The 21,979-nt window shown below is 33.5% G+C and overlaps 1 protein-coding gene across 1 annotated transcript in view; it reads left to right on the forward strand.

Moving 5' to 3' along the window:
• The window catches only part of TRAPPC8 (trafficking protein particle complex subunit 8), an 84,434-nt gene extending 62,894 nt beyond the window's left edge, over positions 1-21,540 (forward strand). Inside the window, exons 20-29 of the mRNA XM_069468500.1 lie at positions 2,239-2,681; positions 4,301-4,448; positions 6,185-6,281; positions 7,731-7,799; positions 7,890-7,948; positions 10,075-10,248; positions 13,093-13,194; positions 16,294-16,439; positions 19,552-19,641; positions 20,467-21,540. Coding sequence (XP_069324601.1) covers positions 2,239-2,681; positions 4,301-4,448; positions 6,185-6,281; positions 7,731-7,799; positions 7,890-7,948; positions 10,075-10,248; positions 13,093-13,194; positions 16,294-16,439; positions 19,552-19,641; positions 20,467-20,701 — 1,563 coding nt within the window. The 3' untranslated portion in view covers positions 20,702-21,540. The remainder of the gene's footprint in view (positions 1-2,238; positions 2,682-4,300; positions 4,449-6,184; positions 6,282-7,730; positions 7,800-7,889; positions 7,949-10,074; positions 10,249-13,092; positions 13,195-16,293; positions 16,440-19,551; positions 19,642-20,466) is intronic.
• Positions 21,541-21,979: the final 439 nt, after the last annotated feature.

Genomic DNA, 21,979 nt, shown 5'->3' on the forward strand with positions numbered 1-21,979 from the left:
GGGTCTCCCTTTGTTGCCCAGGCTGGAGTGCAATGGCATGATCATAGCTCACTGTAACCTCAAACTCCTGGCCCTAAGTGATCTTCCCGCCTCGGCCTCCCAAAGTGCTGGGATTACAGGCCTGAATTACCATGCCTGGCCTAATACATGTAATATTTCTGGCCTTTTTTTGTTTAAAATCTTAACATTCTAATCAAACATGTAGATAATTTTCAATTTTTGTTTTATAAATAATGTTTTGAGCATTTATGTATATAAATCTTTGGCACTTTTTTTCCTTATGGATTGTGACAGAGTAAGATGTTTGAAGATTTTCAGGCTAAATTTCTTTCCAGAAAATGTACAAATTTACATCTCTTGCTTCTAGTTCATTTTGTACCATCCCCACGTTAAGGCAGTTGGATTTCTCTTCTTAACCTCTATAAATTTTGCCTCAGAAAAGATTTCTCTTGTTTTGAAAGTAGAGAGATTAAAGCCTCCATTGAAGGAGTAAGTGAACTCCAATTGTGCTAAAGGACTCTTTCCCATTACCCCATTCCTAAATCATGACTCAAACAAACCCCTCACTTGTGCTTGGGAAAAACTTGAAGACAGAAATAACATGATGGAGTGGAAAGAGGAGAGAGAGCCTAGGGATGAGTGCCCCGTTTTACTACCAGCTGTATATATGACTATGGCAGTCTTTACATCTGTAAAACGATGTCATTGAACTAGACAATCTGATAGTTCTCTCTCATTTCCAAAAATGTTTATGAATCACCTTGTGGAAGCCCTCTGTGATCACCTCAGTCAGAATTAAATTCTCCCTCTACTTATCTCCAGTGGTAACTTATTGTCCACATGCCTTGTGGCAGTGAAGGGAAATTTCTCCCTTACTCCAGAAGGTTTGCTGAAAGATTAGTTTACAATTAAGGCAGATTAATGAGAGAAAGAGGTTTGTGTACCATGTGCACAAGGAGAATCACAGAGTGATTACCCTATCACTGGTCTTTTCCTTATTCTATCAGACCTCTCATCTTACCAGTGCTGTAGCTTTCTTGATGGTATGTAGGTGTCTCTGTGTATATTAGTGTGTCTTTACATACTAAACACTTCATATCACTTGTTACTAATACAGGTGTTTTGGATGTAGCATCTCAAAATTAATATTCCTCCACAAGTTTTAGCTTATTTGAGTAGGCTTATTTGACAAGAGTCAGTATCTTCAATGTAACGCTATGCCTAGTTTATTTTTTTGTCGTCTTAAATCTGTGTTTTGGATTTCTATTAATACGCTAATCCCTTGTTTTCTCACATTCATCTTTAAAGCTTCTGATGTCCCCATATTTTATCTGATTCCTTAAGAATTTGTGGCCATGAGGAAGTCCAACTCACATTTAGATTCAAAAATACAGATATTTTCACTATAGTTTCATAAACCTTCTGCAACCATCAGCTGTAACTTTATTAGAACATTTTTCCTCATATTTATTGTTATGTTTATATTCCTCCTTAGATGTCAGTGTAGTCATGGCATTTATACTTAAGGATCTTTTAAATGTAAATAATGTACTGTATGTTTTCATTAGCCCAAATTTCTACCTTTTTAGTACAGGTCCACATCCCTTATCTGAAATCTGAGGCCAGATGTGTGTTGGAAGTCAGTTTTAAACAAAATTTTTTAAGGAATGTGTATGAAGTATTATGTAATTCCTGTTGGTTTGTGTCAGCACCTGGTAATCAAACACATTAATATCTTCTGAATGAACTGTATGAATATAGCACACTAAATGGAAAAGGCTATAAAATGCCTCCATTATTCATATTAGGTTTTGCCCTCACATGAGTTACTAAAAGCCTGAGTTTGTTTGGAGCTTTTTAGATTTTAAAATTATGTAAGTTAATGATAATGGTTATAAGACTGATAATTCATATAGCCGTGTTAAATTATGTGTACCTTTTCTTGGTCATAATCTACAAAGTTATAAAAGTTTTGACATGTTATTCCTCTTGTTATTGAAAGTTTACCTTTAATTTTTAACCCCAGAATCTACTACTGAGTGGCAGAGTCTGGTCTCTGTCTTGTCATATTTTCTAAATGGAGTTGTTAATTGTGACATACTCAAGGAAGTAGCAAAGAGAATTAATGAAATAATTGTAAAACTTTAGTAAAGAAATACAGCATCTTAAAGTGTTATTCATTAGAGGTTCAGAATTTTTTAACAGATAATATAATAATATTTTTTCCCTCCAATGCAGGTGTTCTTTATACATTTTCCTACAGGGCTCCTCTGTGGAGAAATCCGAAAAGCATATGTAGAATTTGTCAATGTCAGCAAATGTCCTCTTACTGGATTGAAGGTTGTTTCTAAACGTCCGGAGTTCTTTACTTTTGGTGGCAATACTGCTGTTCTAACACCACTAAGTCCCTCAGCTTCTGAGAACTGTAGTGCTTACAAGACTGTTGTGACAGATTCTACCTCTTTGTGTACAGCACTCATATCATCAGCTTCTTCTGTAGACTTTGGCATTGGCATAGGAAGTCAACCAGAGGTGATTTCTGTTCCCCTTCCTGACACTGTTCTTCTTCCTGGAGCTTCAGTGCAGCTACCAATGTGGTTACGTGGGCCAGATGAAGAAGGTGTCCATGAAATTAACTTTTTGTTTTACTATGAAAGTGTCAAAAAGCAGCCTAAAATACGGTGGGTACTATAAAAACCTTTTTGATTTAACCTCTGTTTAATATATGTGTACATATTCAGATAAACATTTTGACATTTGCTAGTATATATCATTATTAAGAAATTACCCCTTTCCAGATTACGCATGATATTTATATCTGAGGTTGTCCCGAATAGAACTTTAAGTTCTAGGTATCCAAAAGTGGAAAAAATTTAACTACACATTTTTTAAGCTGCTTCTACATATAAACTTCATGATTCTTTGATACAGCTAAGTCCTATGGCCAAAGTTATCACAAATTGAAATTAACAGGTACCACTTACTAAAACAGGGTATCATTTTTACATAAAGACAACCTGCCTACTATCATCCCAGTCATCCTTTTTTAAGAACATTTTTTTTTTTTTAATTTTACCTTCTCTTTTCCCTGGCATCTTTCCTTGCCTCCAAGAATATATGCAAAAAATTTATGTATTTTCAGAATAGATGATTTAGGTTGGTGTTATAATAGGTTATCACTGAAGAAGTCAAACCTAACTGGCTCATACCAGGATCTGTGACCCATATATTGCACAGCAGAATATTTTATTTGTAGTAGCCCCATTGTCATTTTTCTAAAATTAACTAGGAATAATTGTGCTACATTTATTTTACTTACTGGAATATTTAAAATATCTTGTAAAACTGTGAGGACAAAATGAGATATTTGTTAGTATGGCTACCTTTTAGGTCCTCAGTAAATGTTAATTCTCCTTAAAAAGATGATAGGGAGATTCCAAGACAATCAGGGAAGGCTTTGTGGAGTGTGATAGTGGTGAAATGAGTTTCCACGAGGGTAAAGATTTCAGGATTTGGAGCTAATGTCTGCCTCTTGGGCTCATTAGAACTCCAAAGGAAGGCCGGGTACAGTGGCTCACACTTGTAATCCTGGCACTTTGGGAGGCCGAGGCTTGAGGCCAGGAGTTTCAGACCAGCCTGAACAAGAGCAAGATCCTGTCTCTATAAAAAATAGGTAAATTAGCCAGGCTTGGTGGCACATACCTGCCTATAGTCCCAGGTACTCGGGAGGCTGAGGCAGGAAGATCGTTTGAGCCCAGGAATTTGAGGTTGCAGTGAGCTATGATGATGCCACTGCACCACTCTAGCCCAGGAGACAGAGCAAGACCCTGCCTCAAAAAAAAAGAAGAAGAAGAAGAAGACAAAGAAGTAAAGTCAAAGAAATCTTTGAAATACAAAACTATATGGGAAGAGCTTTGAATGACAGGTTAAAGTTTGAATTTTTCTTCTAGGCTTCAGTTTTGGGATAAAGTTTAAATTTTGTTTGGTAGTCATTCAGGAACTTCAAAACCACTATCAGAAAAGAGGCATAATTGGAACTTTACTATATGAAAATTATTTTTATATGTTATATAAATGAATTTGATGAGTAGAGAAAAAGTTAGAGAGACTAATAATTTTCTTCTAAATTGAGGAGAAATAATTGAATTGAAGTTAGGCTAACTACATTAATTTTACTTAATATATTTTTTGGTTTTTGGTCCCGAGAGTGATCAGTTTTTAAAATCTGTATTTGGAAACAGAATCACAACATAGGGAGAAGCTCTTAGATTAAATTTGCTTTTTTTTTTTGCTTCTTCAGTCACAGAATACTAAGACACACTGCAGTTATTTGTACCAGCCGGTCTTTGAATGCACGAGCCACTGTCTGCAGAAGTAATTCTCTTGAAGATGAAGAAGGCAGAGGAGGCAATATGCTAGTCTTTGTGGATGTGGAAAATACCAATACTGTAAGTTGGTTTAAAATTGAATTTTGTTTTTAATTACATTTGAAGCGTGTCTTTTGTTTTTAGTAATGGGTTGTTTTTCCCTCCACAAAACAGCATAAGTTATGAATTTTAAGAATGTTCTTAATCCTCCTTTAGCTTTGTAATCGTGTCCCTCAGTCTCTCCAAATAAAAGGATCTGCTGATATTAATATGTTAGACATTTATGTGATATATAGTCCCATATACCAGTAATTCAATTTAAAAGAGATCTCATAAAGTGCTTTCTAGAAGTCTCACCATTGAAAATAATCTATTGATGTGATTAAATTTAAGAGGTTCTGTTAGGATTTCACATTCAGTGTTAACTTGGTAACCCCTCACTTAGACATTTCTGATAATACTATTTTCTTTATATAAGGAATTTCCAAAATATTGCTATTTCTTTTTTTTTTTTGAGACAGAGTCTCACTCTGTTGCCTGGGCTAGAGTGCCGTGGCATCAGCCTAGCTCACAGTGATCTCAAACGCCTGGGCTCAAGCAATCCTACTGCCTCAGTCTCCGAAGTAGTTGGGACTACAGGCATGTGCCACCATGCCTGGCTAATTGTTTCTATATATTTTTAGTTGTCCAGCTAATTTCCTTCTATTTTTAGTAGAGACGGGGTCTTGCTCTTGCTCAGGCTGGTCTCGAGCTCCTGAGCTGAAATGATCCTCCTGCCTCGGCCTCCCAGAGTGCTAGAATTACAGGCGTGAGCCACTGCGCCCAGCCTGCCATTTCTGTTTTTTACTCCAATATAAAAATGAATATTCTTGAAGAAGGTAATGTGATTTCATGATTAAAATAGGACCTTAGTCTCAGAATGACTCAGATACTTAATTGAAATGTTACTTATTAATCCACTTTTAACTTGTAGGATATTTAGGGTTAATGTGCTGATACTTTGGTGATCTTTTAAAAAATCAATAATTAATACGAAAATTTTAATGATTTCATGTTTTTTTATTTCAAAATATTAAGGGGGTACAAATGTTTTTGTTACATGGATACCTTTTATAACGCTTAAATCGAGGCTTTTAGTGTGTGCCCATCACCTGAATAGTGTTCATTGTACCTGATAGGTAGGGTTTTACCCCTCTACTCCTTCCCTCCTCCCCTCTTCTTGATTTCCAGTGTCCTTTATTTACATCTCTTGTGCCTGTGTATGCCCATAGATTACCTCCCATAATTTCAAATTTTAAATTAGCACTTATTCAGGAGAATAAAAAAGTAAGTTATATGCTATTTAAATAACTTCATGGGGATTGACCATATATTGGGATTCTGGTTTGTGAGTTTTTTTGTTGCTTATTTTTTGCCTTAATGGGAATGAGATATCTCAGAAAGACGAGAAGAGACAAAAGGAAAATGCCACAGTTTTGATTAAAAATTGACAAGTAATTTTTGATCTATAACTCATTATGATAGAATTTAATAACTGAATGCCTTTTAGTATTTTAAAATTTACTACTGGCTGTGCATTATAGTCAAAAATACTTCTTGGGAAAAATGTTGACTTCTCTGTTTTAAGAATGTTTAGAAAGGGGTTTAAGTAACTTAAACTTTTTGAAATGTATTATTGTTACTTTATATCAAAATAAAAATTTATCTTCTGTTAATTTATATTGACTTTCGTAGCAGTATCTCAATTTTATTCTCATTGGAGTATTCTAATTTACTGTTTCTAATTTCTGAAAGACTGTCTTATCTTTTTTTGACAGAGTGAAGCAGGTGTTAAGGAATTCCATATAGTACAAGTATCAAGTAGTAGCAAACACTGGAAGTTACAGAAATCTGTAAATCTCTCTGAAAACAAAGGTTCGTGCCTTTTTCCTTCATTATAAATTCTGATGTCTTCATTGCTTGATTTTCTTAAGAATAGTGCCAGAATATAAAATTATTTCCTTTCTTAGAATTGACTCTTTAAGCATTAAATTGTGCTTTCACATTAGTTCACATGATTATATATCAAATTACCTGTTGTGATCCAGTTGAATTTTGCATCATTTTGTTCCCTTCCACATCTTTTCTACTTGTATTTTTTTGTTTTTCATTTGTAAAATCAGTGCCTGAGTACATGATTACTGTCAAATTCAAACAATACAGAAATATACAGACTAGAATATAGAAATTTCTCTTTGTTTCTTTCACCACTGGTTGGTGGATTTTCTGTGTATATCCATATCTATATACCAACTGGCTTTTCTGTGAATTTTCATGTTTATGTAACATTCAAATAAAAGAATGTGTGCACTTGTGATACATATTGAGAAATTATTTTCCTGAATATTTCTATCAATTTATTATGCTGCCGGTAATATGACAGTGCCTAGTGGTTATGATACTGGGATGCAACCAGCAAAAGTATACTCTCTGGAAAATAATTGTGCAACATATTTCAAAACAAGTAAAAATGTTTATAGCCTGAGCAAGAGCGAGACCCCACTGTCTACAAAAAGTAGAAAAATTAGCTGGGCATGCTAGCGCATGCCTGTAGTCCCAGCTACTTGGGAGGCTGAGGCAGGAGGATCGCTTGAGCCCGGGAGTTTGAGGTTGCAGTGTGCTATGATGATGCCACTGTATTCTATCTTGGGTGACAGAGTGAGACCTTTTCTCAAAAGAAAAAAAAAAAAGTTTAAAGTCTTACTTTCACATTCATTAATGATTATTTTGGGAATTTATACAAAGGAATTAATTTGAAATATGGAAAATCCACCTATTCAGAGAAGCTTTTTGCAAGCTTATGTTTAGTAAGGAAAAATTCAACATAGCTTTAATGTAAATTATGCCACAACTCCGGTAGACTTTTTTGTGATCCAGAAAACATACTTAAAGTAGCATTTTAAAAGTACCTCCAATATTGGGAAAATGTACCATAGCAGAGTATGTCCATGTAATAATACTGTCATAAATCATACATAAGAAAAAGTACTGGAAGGAAATGAAGAAATGATAGAGTGGTGGGATTGTGGGCTCCCTAGCCTTCAAGTTCTGATCTTTCAAACTTTTCTGTTTATCTGAAATGTCGTATGTACGAATATATACATATGCACATATAGATATGTATTTTGAGAAAGTTGAATATTTTCTTTTTAAGAGGTTAGTGAAGAGTCACAAAATTAAGATGAATGCAAAGATGTTTTTAATTAAACATTATTTATAATTCTGAATTCTTTTCCAGTTTGACTAAGGAAATCTAAATAATGAATTAGGTTTTATCATGTCATCACTGAAAAACATTTTTGAAATTTTCCCTTTTCTTTTTAGATGCCAAACTTGCTAGTAGGGAGAAGGGAAAGTTTTGCTTCAAAGCAATAAGATGTAAGGAAAAAGAAGGTAACCTCATTTTACTTTCATACTTGATTAAATGGTCATTTTATATTTTATGTCAGTGATATGATTAGTTTGTTTTCCCCTGTTTTTTAGCTGCTACACAGTCCTCAGAAAAATATACCTTTGCAGATATCATCTTTGGAAATGAACAGGTATGCAAGTAAACACAGTATTGCTTGATTTTAAAAGTCATAGTTCTTGAATTTGTGGCTGTTTTGGCAAAAGTCTTACTTCAGTAATCCCCAAGCTCCTTGGAGGATGAACATCTCAAGTTTGTTAGGTTTTGCCACCTGCCTTCAGTACTGCAAACAAACCAAAAATGCTTATGGACTATGCCATTTTAATTAGTTATTTAAAATTACCTTTCTTTTGAGAATATCACGTGAAATAAATATAGTCCTTGGGATTACAAAAAAAGCATGATTCTATGAGGGAAACCTCCTGTTAGGGAAAGTTGTCACAGTGGAACATACTGATGATAACCTCCTGGATTTTGGCATATCATATTATGGTTCTGAGACCCAAATAATAAGCTAGATACATAATTTTAATTTTAAAGATATTGTCTAGGGCAGTGATAACCTAGTCATAATTAATAAGAATCACCTAGAACAGTGGTTTCTAAACTTTCAAAAAAGGTACATACATGTCACTGGGGATCTTGTTAAAATGCAAATGCTGATTGAATAGGAGTAGGGTGGAACTGGAGGTTCTAAAATGTTATAAGCTCCTAGGTGAGGCTGAGGTTATTAGTCTGCAGACCATAATTTTGAATACCAAGGAACTAGAGGATTTTGTAAAAATACAGACTTTACCTCCCCACTCCTAAAGCTCTGGATGTAGTTTGGGAATATGCATTTCAAACTAGTTCTGCAGATAATCTGAATCTAAAGAGGTGATCTGGGGACCTGCTTTGAAAAATACTGAACATAGGGTGTAAAATTTCATGTAATTGTGTGCTTTTAGTGAGATGATTTCTTTTTTCTTTTCTTTTCTTTTTCTTTTTTTAAGACTGAGTCTCGCTATGTTGCCCAGGCTGGATTCAAACTCCTGGGCTTAAGAGATCCTCCTGCCTCGGCCTCCTGAGTAGCTGAGATTACAGGCGTGCACTACTTGCCTGGCTGGATGATTTCTTCTTTATACTCTTCTCCTTGATAATTCCAAACATGCTTATATTTTCGTACTTCTCTTATCATTTGCTTTCATCTGACTCATTCTTTGTGACTATCTTTTTACCATTCGAGTAAACAGTTATTTAGGAATATCTCAGGGCTCCAAAAGCCCAATAATTCCAAAACATGCATTACTTTTAGAGGTAAACTATGCTTCCTGAATGGATGAATTTAGTTTTCAAGATTCAGTGGTTTTTTTTTTTTTTTCCCTTTCTTTTAAAAAATTTAAAATCTTAAAAACACCAGCAGGACCCCTAAATTACATTAATGTTGTAATTTTTATTGTATTTTATTGTTGAATAATTTTGTATAAGAGCACTGAAGAAGGCAGAAACAAAGACATTTTCCATTTTTGTGAATCTGGTTAAATAAATAGAACTTACCAAGCACTACAGATTAATGAAAAAAACTATGGGGATAATGTTTTACTAGAAAAAGTTTGCTCATAATGGGAAAATATATATATTTATTAATATTTAATATTTATTTAATAACTTGAAGCTTAACATTTACATAATAGTATATATCCTTTAGTACAGGAAACCATAAATATAGAGCTTTTACTATGAAGCATGATATTCCATTAAGGGAAATCCTATAATTCTTAGTTCATTTAAAATTTTTTTGTTATGCTCCCTCCTTCAAGTATAAAAGCCAAGTTAATAATGCCAGTAATTCCATTTGCATTGTTTCATTGAATATTGCCTAGTGTTCTAAATATTTGAATGAGAAATGCTTCTGTTATTTTAATAGTAAAATATTTCAACATTTTATTTTTTATTTGTTTTCTTTGAGATAGCTATTCATCCTCTCTGGGTACTTGGAAGGTCAAAGTAATGTCGTAGGAGTATAGATTAATTATTTTTGGAGTGACAGCTTTAAGAATTGTGGTAATTTATATGAAATCTTTTAGATGTTCAAGTGGCCTTGTATATAACTGCATTTATAAGAAATTATTGAATAAGCCTTTTGGGTATATATAATTTATAGAAATGTAAATTTTGGCAGGATATATTTAATTGGAACTATAAATGAGTGATACAAAATAAGTTTTAATAGAACATAATTAAAAACGTTTATGTAGACAAGTGATTTTCTTTTAACAGATAATAAGTTCAGCAAGCCCATGCGCAGACTTCTTTTATCGAAGTTTATCTTCTGAGTTGAAAAAACCACAAGCTCAGTTGTCTGTACATGCAGAAAAACAGTCAATAGAAGATGCTGTGAGATTGATTCAAAAGTGCAGTGAGGTGGATTTGAATATCATCATATTATGGAAGGTATGTGTCACTAAATTATTTCAGTTAGTGTCACAGATATTTTATTCTTAAGCTGAAGAGCGGATGTATATTACTATTTACATTTTTTTTTTTTTGCTTAACTTTTCCAGTTTTGGTATAGAGGTTGTTTTATAACTTTTTAAAAACTCTTCCATGATGAGGTTGTTTTTTTTGTTTTTTTTGCCTAATAGAAGAATTCAAATTAGGTAAGTTTCTTTTGTGTGTAACTCTTACTTCTATGTGTTAGTGAGAATATTGTGGACATAGTAAGGTCCATGAAAGGTGATATTAAACTATTACAGGCATTTCCAAATACTCCAAAGAAGGAATAATAGCAGCATGAAGCTCTAGGTGCCCATTACTCAGGCTCCAACAGCCATTAATCTCTGGTTATTCATATTTTCATATAGTCCGTTTACCTTTCCTCCCTTTGTTTTCTTTTAAATTTTTATCTTCATTTTTTTGCCTTAGTATTTTTTAAATGACATATTTCATCTATAAATGCTTCCGTGTGAACTTCCAGCAGATGAAGACTTTTTTGTTTAACATAATCCCACAGTGTTGTTATGTCTCCCAACCAAATTAATAATAATTCTTTAATAAAATTATCTAATTGTTGGTCTGTGTTCAGTTTTTCCAGATTATTTAAACATACTATTTTACCTTGTTTTTAAAAATCAAATCCAAATAAAGTTTATACATGACAGACCAGAATGAGATGGTTTAGGCTAGTCTTCCCTAAAGTTAACTGAACTATGTAATACAGAGTATTCTTATTATTTACAGTATACTCTTTTGTATCATATGCATGTATTACCTATTTTTTAAAAATTATATTCACTTGAACTACGTGACAAGGTTTTGATTTTGTGAGTTTTAGATGAAATTGTGCTTTAAGTAAATTGATACTTTTGTTAATTATAGAAGGTGTTTTATGTTAAAAAGATCAGTTACACATTGTTAGCTTGAAATCAAATGCTCTTAAAGCTTAGAATCAAGAGGATCGTATTTTCAGGCTCAACAGCATTGCCTGTTAATTTAAACCACCATCCATTAAATAAGTGTAAAATATACCCTTGGCATTTGTGCCTGTCACTCCACAGGTTCATGCACTGTGACAATCCAAAATATTCTGAGACAAGATTATGAGTAAAGTATCCTGCATTCTATACTCATTGCTAAGTCCACAGTAACCTTTGTGTTTTTTTTTTTTTTTTTTCAGTTAAACTCACTTTATTTATTTATTTATTGTTTTTCACAGTAACCTTTGTTAAAGGGCAAATTGCTACCTTTTAAAAAATGGTTTGAACAAAAGCCCACTACTAGTATCATTAAACATACAAAGAGGAAAACGAACTAAGATTGTGATGCTTCTTGGCTGGAAAATGGAAGTTTGAGTAGATTAAAGAATGAGATATTAAGTTTGATGGTGTCTAGTATCATGATAAATTTATAATTTACTTAAGAGGAAAAAATGACCAGTAGATTTTCTTCAGTGAGAGTTCTAGATAATACAAAAATGATCCACTGAATTAAAGAAAACTTGAAAAGTAATTTAAGTTGTAAAGTAGAAGCACAAGAAGCATCGAACTCTTAGTTTTCTCCTGAATCATATTTTATTCCTAAGAGCTTGTACAACATTTTTTGTGAAAAAAATAGTTGAGAAAGGAGCATAGTACAACTCCTAACCAATCTTAACCAAAAATAAAGATTGTATTTTTATAATCTAAGCTTTATTGCCCGAGCCCAGGAGTTTGAAGTTGTGGCAACATGTAATTGCGCCACTGTCCTCAAGCCTGGGCGACATAGCGAGACTTCGTCTATAAAAAGTAAATAAATAAGCAAATCTAAGCCTTTGTGCAGGAAGGAGGATGCCTCATAGAATTAGCCATGGCTATGGGTGACTGTTGCTCAATCCCATGGGATCGTCGGAAAAGACATCTGACATGTTTCAGGACCTCATCTGTCAGCTCTCATCCTCTCTTGATTAAAGATCAACCCATCAGGTGTTTAACTGAACCTCCCTTTCTGAGTTCTGCAAATACGGATGCTGAGCAGGTCCTCTACTGTCCTATGCCTTAGTGCAGCACTGGTCCATGATAAGTACAGAAATTGAAAGTAAGCATTTAGAAACTTTTATCGCACTTTAACTGAGTAATTTTATGTCTTTTGAATCTAATAATAAAAATATTGGGCATGTCAAAAAAATTAAGCCTATGTATATGCATAATGTTATAATAACAGTAAATCAGAGCCATTTATAGTTTATATTTTTTCTAGGACAGAAGCAATTCAAGAGAAAAAAGAGTTATCGTAAAGTGAAACCAGTGTTTCAATATAGATGAAATCAGCTTACTATATTGGAAGAAAAGGCCTTTTTAAAAGCACATGTATTTATATTTAAGGTCTCCAAGGATATAACATTTCCACTTTCAGGATTATGATTGTACTCACTGATTTTGCTCTGCTATGTGATAAATCCTAGGCAATTTCAGAAGCAAAAATTTTGTTTGTGTATTGGTGGTTCAATAAAGAGAAAAGCTTGTATTATGGCACAGTTGTTTTGAAGTAGTTTCTTAAGAATTTTAGAGAAAACTGGAAAAGATTTCAAAGTGTGTCTCAAATATGCAGGCCAACTATAATATTGAGGCAAACCCCATTTTTTTTTTGGACAGATACTTTACTGATTGAATGAATTAATAAAAACAAATGCTGTCATGGCCAGGAGTGTTGATAATTGATAGATATTTGCCATAATAGTTCTATCTTCCATCAAATATTAGGTTGGTTGCTTTTGAGGTTACTGCCAAACAGGGTAACATTTTTGTGTTTTGTATTTTTTAGGCATATGTTGTGGAAGACAGTAAACAGCTTATTTTGGAAGGTCAGCATCATGTTATTCTTCGCACTATAGGAAAAGAAGCCTTTTCATATCCTCAGAAACAGGTAATAACATAGTTTGCTTTGGAGCTTTCTTGTGAACTTGTGGGGTTTTTTTTTTGATTTTGTGTTTTTGAAGGGGGCTGGTTTGTTCATGCTTTTATATTGGTGTTTGGGTCACGGGTTGGTGACAAAAGACTGATTAGAATTAGAAATAGACATAAATTGGCCGGGCGCAGTGGCTCATGCCTGTAATCCTAGCACTCTGGGAGGCTGAGGCGGGTGGATCGTTTGAGCTCAGGAGTTCAAGACCAGCCTGAGCAAGAGCAAGACCCTGTCTCTACTAAAAATAGAAAGAAATTAGCTGGACAACTAAAAATATATATATATATATATATATATATATATGTATATATATATATAAAATGAGTCAGGCATGGTGGTGCATGCCTGTAGTCCCAGCTACTTGGGAGGCTGAGGCAGGAGGATTGCTTGAGCCCAGAAGTTTGAGGTTGCTGTGAGCTAGGCTGATGCCACGGCACTCTAGCCTGGGCAACAGAGTGAGACTCTGTCTAAAAAAAAAAAAAAAAAAAGAAATAGACATAACTTGATTTTAAAATTCATTAGCACCTTTAGAAGAGTATTAAGATGTAATTTATGATCTTGGGGTTTCCTAAGATATATTCTGTATTTAATCTAGAATTCAGAGTTGTGAAAAGAATTGATTTGATTAAGAGCAAGGAATACATATCACTGTATTTTCCTATTTATTATAACAGAACATCATTGCAGAACTCCAGGAGCCATATCATAGAATGCTAAAGATGGCTCTGGAGTTGTGCAGCAGCTGCTAATAGTATTTAATATGCTTTCTTATTTTTCCTAAAATACTATTTAATCTTACCAAAAAATTATGATAGCATATATCAACAAAATTGAAGCAAAATTTAGTCCAGTAATTCAAACGGTGACCCTATATTGTGTTTATAACAGTTATCACTTTCAGGAAGTTTAACGTTGATACAATACTCTTATATACAGTCCATATTCAGATGCCATCAAAGGTTTAAATTATATCCTTATAACTGTTTTTTATTTTCTGTCAAGGATCCAGTTCAGGGTCATGCAGTGCATTTAATTGTCATGTCTCTTTAGTCTCTGTTCATCTGGAACAGTTTCTTAGCCTCTTTTGTGTGTCAATTATGGCATTTACATTTTTAAGAACGTGGGCCAGTTATTTTGTAGAATAATACGTCTGGGCCCTTCTCATGTCTCCTTATGATTAGATTAAGGTTATACATTTTGGCGGCAGTACTACATAGGTGGTATTATATCCTCATTGTGTTATATCAGAAGGCACATGGTATTAATTTGTCCAATTGTTAGTCATGGATCATTTGACTAAGGTGGTACCATGTTTCTCCACCGTAAAGTTACAGTTTTTCCTTTCAAAATAATAAATAATTTGGGGAGAGATAATTTTATACTATGTGAATGGTTTCTTATCAAACTTAAGTATACTAGTTTTAGCATCCGTTGGTGATTGTGTAACTTGAATCAGTTTTTAATTTGATGCTTACGTAATGATAATTTTCCATTAGGTTTAATGAAAATACCAAATTTAACCCCAAATCTATGCTTAATTTTAAGAAAATTATTTTTCTCCTTATAATTAATATAAAAATCCTGAGTTTTAGTCTTAAATATCATAAGCTTTTGACAATCTGGAACATCTGAAACAATGGCAAGACAGCATTTAGAAACTGAAACAGCTGGGCACAGTGGCTCACACCTGTAATCCTTGTGATCTGGGAGGCCAAGGCAGGAGGATTGCTTGAGGTTGAGAATTCAAGACCGGCCTGAGCAAGAGCAAAACTCTGTCTCTACAAAAAGTAGAAAAATCGGCTGGGCATGGTGGCATGCACCTGTAGTCCTAGCTACTCGGGAGGCTGAGGCAAGAGGATCACTTGAGCCCAGTAGTTTGAGGTTGCAGTGAGCTATGATGATGCCACTACACTCTTCCCAGGGCGACAGAGTGAGACTCTGTCTCAAAAAAAAAAAAAGAAAAAGAAAAGAAAGAAAAAATGAAACAGGATTTTTCTATAAAATTTACTCTTGTTTTGTTTTGTTTTGTTTTGGTTTTTTTCAGCTTATCATGGGGGTACAAAAGTTCAGGTTATATATATTGCCCATGTCCCGCCCATCCCCCCATGATGAGTGCGATACGCGCTGTCTGAGGAATGGACATGCTAAAATTTACTCTTGTTATATTCCCATTTTATATACTTACTGTATGTGGCGCATCCCTTGTATTTCTCTGTATGTCACTTTTGAAATGTATTCTCTTTATATGATTAGCTAAGTTTGGGAAATCAGGCAGTTTCATTATACTGTTAATAATAGATTTGGAGCCCAATAAAACTTTCTTTACAAAAACAGGAGTCAGGCTGTATTTGGCCTAGGAGCTATAGTTTGCCAATGCCTGGTATAGGTCAAAATTAGACTTCTCCTGGGTGGTGAGGGAAAATGGAGAAGAAATATCTAAGAAAGAAAATAATAGTAGAAATGGGATGTTTCTCCATTTTCATTTAGATGGTAAGATTAGTATGTATTGAAATATTTACAATATTTCTGACACTGGCTATATTAAGACTTTATGTGCATATTAATCTTTAGCTAATATAGCTGAGGCACTATATAAAACCCAGTCCTATATTTTTAAAATAAAACCTTAAGGCAATTTTAGATGTTTAACTATTAAAACATGCTATACAATTGAATGTCTGCAGCCCTAAGTCCTAAGCAGTATTACCAGATGAGAATCACAACAACCTTCGAAATTATTGCTGTTACAAACCCCCTTTTATGTAAAAGGAAATGAAGCCTTAAAGTATTAAGTAACTTACTCGAGACCACAGAGCTAATATGTTGCTGGAAATCAAGTCTAACTCCAGCACATAGTAACTAGGGAATGAATAAATGATTCTAGATCCTGATTTCTTTATCCTGTTATATTGCAAGTGATAGCAGTTATTAACAGCAGAAAAAGTACTGTTCATGCCCTATATTAACTTTACTGGTTTTAACTTTTGTTTGTATACACTGTGCTTTTTAAATAAGGGAATGATTTTTATTGTCACATATTTTTTCCTTTTCTTTTCTCAGGAGCCACCAGAAATGGAACTATTAAAATTTTTCAGGCCAGAAAACACTACAGTTTCCTCAAGACCATCTGTAGAGCAGCTTTCTAATCTCATTAAAACGAGTCTTCACTACCCAGAATCATTTAATCATCCATTTCATCAGAAAAGGTTTGAGCTTCATTTTTTTTAATTTTTCTGTAACACACTCACAGACATACATTTACTTATTTATGTAGGCAGTGACATTAACCCAAATATTGAAGGAGAAATTTAGATTATACTGAGTCTATAGAAATTACTCTAAGTAATTTAACCTTTATTATGATTACTGTATATTTTGCAGCTGTGGTTAAAAATGAATATTGCCTTAAGCCACTTCTGAGTAGCCAAAAGTTTCTTTTTGATGAACAGGTTTATTGTTAAGTCAAAAACAAGGAAAAAAACATATTTTGGTTTTGCTTTAAACACAGAAATTAAACCTAAGGTATGACTACAATATGGATTCATGTAATAGTTCAAGTTTAGACTGCATCATGTACTTGAGATTTACTAAGTGCTAAACTTTATGGGGAATGATGTATTTGTAATTTTGATAAATAACTCGAATATATAAAGTTCTAAAAATAAGAAGTTCTAAATTAGGTGACACTAAATTAGGTGCCAGTTTATAGTCTCCATATAAGAAAAGATGGTGAAAAGTCTATTAGAACCAGTCTGTAAATGATACTTGAAGGTATGAATTTTGGTGAAATCACCCTGGGTAGGGGTGGGGATGGGATGGAATAGAATAAAAGGGAGAATAGTGACCTGCAGAACAGTGATCTCTGAGAGATAAGCTCAGGAAAAAGGAGCCCATGAAGAGTGCTGATAGAAAAGGAGCAATTAAAGAATTAGTATGAAAAGACCAATGAGAAGAAAGTAGTATCTCAAAGGTTGAGTGAGAACAGTTCAAGAAAAGTGGTTAACAGTTTAAAATGCTGCAGAAAGCTCAAATAGTAAATGGCCCAGAAGCTCATCAGATATGACAACAAGGAGGCCATTCATGATTTTTGAGAAGAATGTCACAATGTGGGTGGTAGAATCATGACATAGGTTGAGGGGAGAATAGGAGATGAGGAAGTAAAGATACTGTGTTGACCACCCTTTCAAGAAGCTGGGCTAAGAACAGGGATCAGGGAGTATCTGTTCATTATTGTTTTCTTACTAGCTAAGATATGTTTGTGGTCTTTAGGGAAATGATGGGAGAGTAACTGAATCCTTAATAGATGGGAAAATACAGTAAAGAATGACACTACTAGGTTTCAACTAAAGGAGTTACTTTCTTACTATTGAAACAGGGAAAGAAGAAAGTAGGGAGAAATTTTAGCAAGTTTATGCTTGTTAAAGTGCCTCCATTTTAGTAGGTATTTATAGAAGCAAGGTTAACTACTCAAAAGTAATCTAAGAGATATGGTAGCAAAGGGTAGAGAATTTGAAAAAAGTTAAATTTTAGAATAACTACTGAGAAGAATGAGAAGATGCTGGCTGAGGATGCACAAGATTGCTGGGCAAAATTAAGACCTTAACAGAGGCTGGTCATGGTAGCTTGCACCTGTAATCCTAGCACTCTGGGAGGCCGAGGCGAGAGGATTGCTTGAGCTCAGGAATTTGAGACCAGCCTCAGCAAGAGCGAGAGACCCGTCTCTACTGAAAAAATAGAAAGAAATTAGCCAGGCAACCAAAAAAAAAAAAAAAAAAAAAGCCAGGCGTGGTGGTGCATACCTGTAGGCTGAGACAGGAGGATCCCTTGAGCCTAGGAGTTTGAGGTTTCTGTGAGCTAGGCTGCCACCACAGCACTCTAGCCCGAGCAATAGAGCGAGACTGTCTCAAAAAAAAAAAAAAAAAAAAAAAAAAAAGTCTTAACAGAGACTTAAGATCATAGTGCTTATTCATTGGACTGAGGATTAATTTTGGACCAGGAGACACGCAATGTTCTTATTTTTTCCTCTACTAGAGGCATTTAGATAAGGCATGGGGAATTTGATATTTGAGCATCAAACGGAAACAGAAATAGCCTAAGCTCCTGAGTTTTAGCTTTGAGCTACAAATTATGCTATTGGAATTTAACTTAATGAGATACTTTAAACTGGAAACCTACCCAGTAGTCTTTTTTGCCCTTCTTGCCATGTGAGAAGTTTGTCGGGTAGGTTAGTATAGAGCAGCAACACAACCCTGAATATGTTTTTGAATTCATCTTGGTTTTTGTTTAGTGAAATCTGTGTTATATGCAGCATTGTTTAGAAAGTATTTCTCAGTAAGAGGATATAAACTTTCTGAAAGCATAAAATATATTATTTGAGCAGAATTTAAAATTTATTTTGTGTGAGCTTATCAGATTACAGTTTTTCTTTTTTACCGTCTTTGTTCTTTTTGTTTATAGAGTAAAATATAAATAATAGTATGTAACCAGGCTTCATTTGTACATGGGTTATGTTCATTTCTTATATTCTTTTTTTTTTTTTTTTTTTTTTTCAAAGACTACTAGGATCATTTCTTTCTTTTTTTTTTTTTTTTATTTATTTTTTATTTTTATTTTTTTTTTTTCAATTTAATTTTACAGAATCAAAGAGTCTAACAGTATATCTTGTTAGATACAGTATGTTCTTGATTTGAAATCCATACCACCTTGTTCACATGTTCTCTCATTGCCTGTCCTTTTTCCTATACATAAAGTGATATCAGAATCTAGGGTACCAGAGCATGAGTCCACTTGAAAGGGCTTTCCTCATAACCTGGTGTATAGAAATAATCCCCATGTTCTCCAAAACATGACATTATGCAAATTCAGTAGAAAAACAAATGTCAATCTTAGCCAAATTCTCAAAATTGAGTAATTTTTATAAACATAAAGACAATATGATAAGTTAGCATTTTCATGATTTACTTTTTCTTCATTGACCTAAGTTGAGATTATTTTGTTTTTGATTTTGGGAAATAAGGATCTAGCAACACTTGAGTTTTTTTTTAAGATTTATCATAATAAATGGAAATAAAATTGATTTGTGTATTGTATATATTCTGATATTTAGTACTGAGTCATTGTATTAATATAGTTTATTTTTTATTTATAAAATAATTTGTCTTGAGTGATTTTGGAACTTGATTTTTTTTCCTTCTTAAATTTGATTGCTTTTCAGGAGCTTGTGCTCTCTGTTAGATGGTCTTAAGTGTTATTTTCAAGAAAATTGTTTTTAAGGAGAAAAAACCAACACAGTTAACTGTTTTTATTTTTCTTCCATAGCCTTTGTTTAGTACCAGTCACCCTTTTACTTTCCAATTGTTCTAAGGCTGACGTAGATGTAATAGTTGATCTTCGGCATAAAACAACAAGGTAAAGATTTATTGAGTACAAGGTTATTTTGTAGTTTAAGGTTTAAAGTGATTTGAGAGCAATTTAATGTTTTGAAATTATGCAAATAATTACCTAACATGGATAAGAAAGTTTACTCAAGCATGCCCTGATTTTTTTGTTTTGTGTTTAAAAAGTCTTATAGAGGTATTATAGAGGTATTAAATATTAAAAGATTTTCCCCAGATTATAGAATAATCCCAGATTATAGAATAATGCTTAACAAAAAGAAGAAATCCAGGTTTGTACTGCTACATCTGATAGTCAGATGCTTTCTGGAATTCAGAAATTTTAAAATTTTTAGGAAAATAGTATAAAGCATCTAGTGAGTATTATTGTATGACAGCCCAAACAGGATATGGGGCAGCTCTCTCAAATTCAAACACATTATATATATGATTATGTGTATCATAAACTAATTAACTAATGCCTTATTGGAGGGTATGTACTGGGTTGTTTTCCATTTTTCAATATTATAAACAGTTTCAATATTATAAGCATTTTTGTACACACATTTTTTTAATATATAGATAACCAAAGGGTTAAAAGCTCAGGTTTGAAATCAGGTTCCATCATTTACTAACTGTTGTTAGTGGGCATTAAATGAGATGATACATTCTTAGCATTGTGCCTAGGAAATAGTAACTGTTAATAAATGTTAGCTGTTATAGGAATGGTAATAATGTTGTTATTAAACAGTTGGTTTCATAAAATAATTCCTAGAAATAGATTTGCTGAATGAAAGGGAAATGTTAATGGGACTGTGGGAAAAAAATTCTGCAACTTACCGTTTTCCTGTTCCCTTAGTCCAGAAGCATTGGAAATCCATGGATCATTCACATGGCTTGGACAAACGCAATATAAACTTCAGCTGAAAAGCCAGGAGATTCAGAGTTTGCAACTGAAAGCATGCTTTGTTCATACAGGTGTTTATAACCTTGGAACTCCTAGGGTATTTGCCAAGTTATCAGACCAAGTTACAGTGTTTGAAACAAGTCAACAGAACTCCATGCCTGCCCTGATCATCATCAATAATGTGTGACAACTTGCAAGTTTGTACTGAAATCACAAGAATCAGTTTAATTTTGCTGAATGGGTTTTACATCAGTATTTGAAATACCTAACTTGCTACTGGAGGTTGGTATCTGACCACTGCAAAATACTTTTGACTTGTCGTTTTGTTGATGATGCAAAGCACGTTGGACTGAGAATACTTACATTCTTCTTCTTCTTCTTTTTTTTTTTTTTTTTGTGTTTCTTTAAACCCTGATAATAATTTACATGCTCATAATACAGAATTTCAACATACCCATGCACCTTATTAAGCCCCGTCTTAAAAAACAACGTCTAAGTCTGCTGTTACAATTTGTCAATGGTATATGAATATTAGGAGATGATTTTGAGGAAGGAAAGGCCTTTTTGGCGATACTCCTGTTAAGCCATTAGTCTATAAATTCCAGCTTTACTGTGAAGTTCTATAGAGTGTTAAATACAAATTCTCCTGTCCTGTTTCACACAATTCTCTAAAATCAGTTTTGAACTTTGGTTATAGAGTCTTCATATTTCAGTATCTGGTGGCCCCTATGGCTTATACATAACTTTGTAAAAAGAAAAAAATTTTTTCTGATGCTTTGAATATAGTTTTGAAAGGAGTTTGACTTTTTTTTCCTCATTCATCTCAGTATAGAGTGCACTATTTCACAATTAAGATTTTTGTCATTAAAAATTATCATATTCTTTATTATATAACTTTAACAATTGAGTTGACCTGTTTAAAATATAAATCTACTCAAGTTAATTAAAAATAAGCTTTTCAAAAATGTATTATATTTATAACAAATGTACTGTAAATAGAATAAAGACATGCTATTCACTGTATAGATTTATTACGTGCCTTTTTTACAACCTGGTTTTCTGAGGACTTCATGTATTCTTTATTTAAAATGAATGCCAACCATATTATTATAGCGAATACTAGCCCAATTGCCTGAAAAAGGTTTATTGTCATTGTTTCCAAAAGTGAAATACAGTTTTTATTCTTGAAGTTTTTTATTGGCCTCATTATACATGAGCAAATGAATTTTGTCTTTATGTCATGTCTGATGCCCGGCCACACAACTGGATAACCCATTTATATCTTAGTAGAAGGGAAGATGAAAGCTTATTGAAGCTGTTGTAAATAACCATGTTGCAGATTCCAATACTGCTTATGGCAGATGAGGCAATTTAGCCTTTCTGCTAAAAGTAAAAAGTCTGAACAAAATACAAGAAAATGTTTTCCTAAAAACCAAGTGTTACCAATATAGTTAGCCTTTAGCGG

Source organism: Eulemur rufifrons, chromosome 5 (assembly GCF_041146395.1).
Source record: "Eulemur rufifrons isolate Redbay chromosome 5, OSU_ERuf_1, whole genome shotgun sequence".
In the NCBI taxonomy this organism is placed as follows: Eukaryota; Metazoa; Chordata; class Mammalia; order Primates; family Lemuridae; genus Eulemur; species Eulemur rufifrons.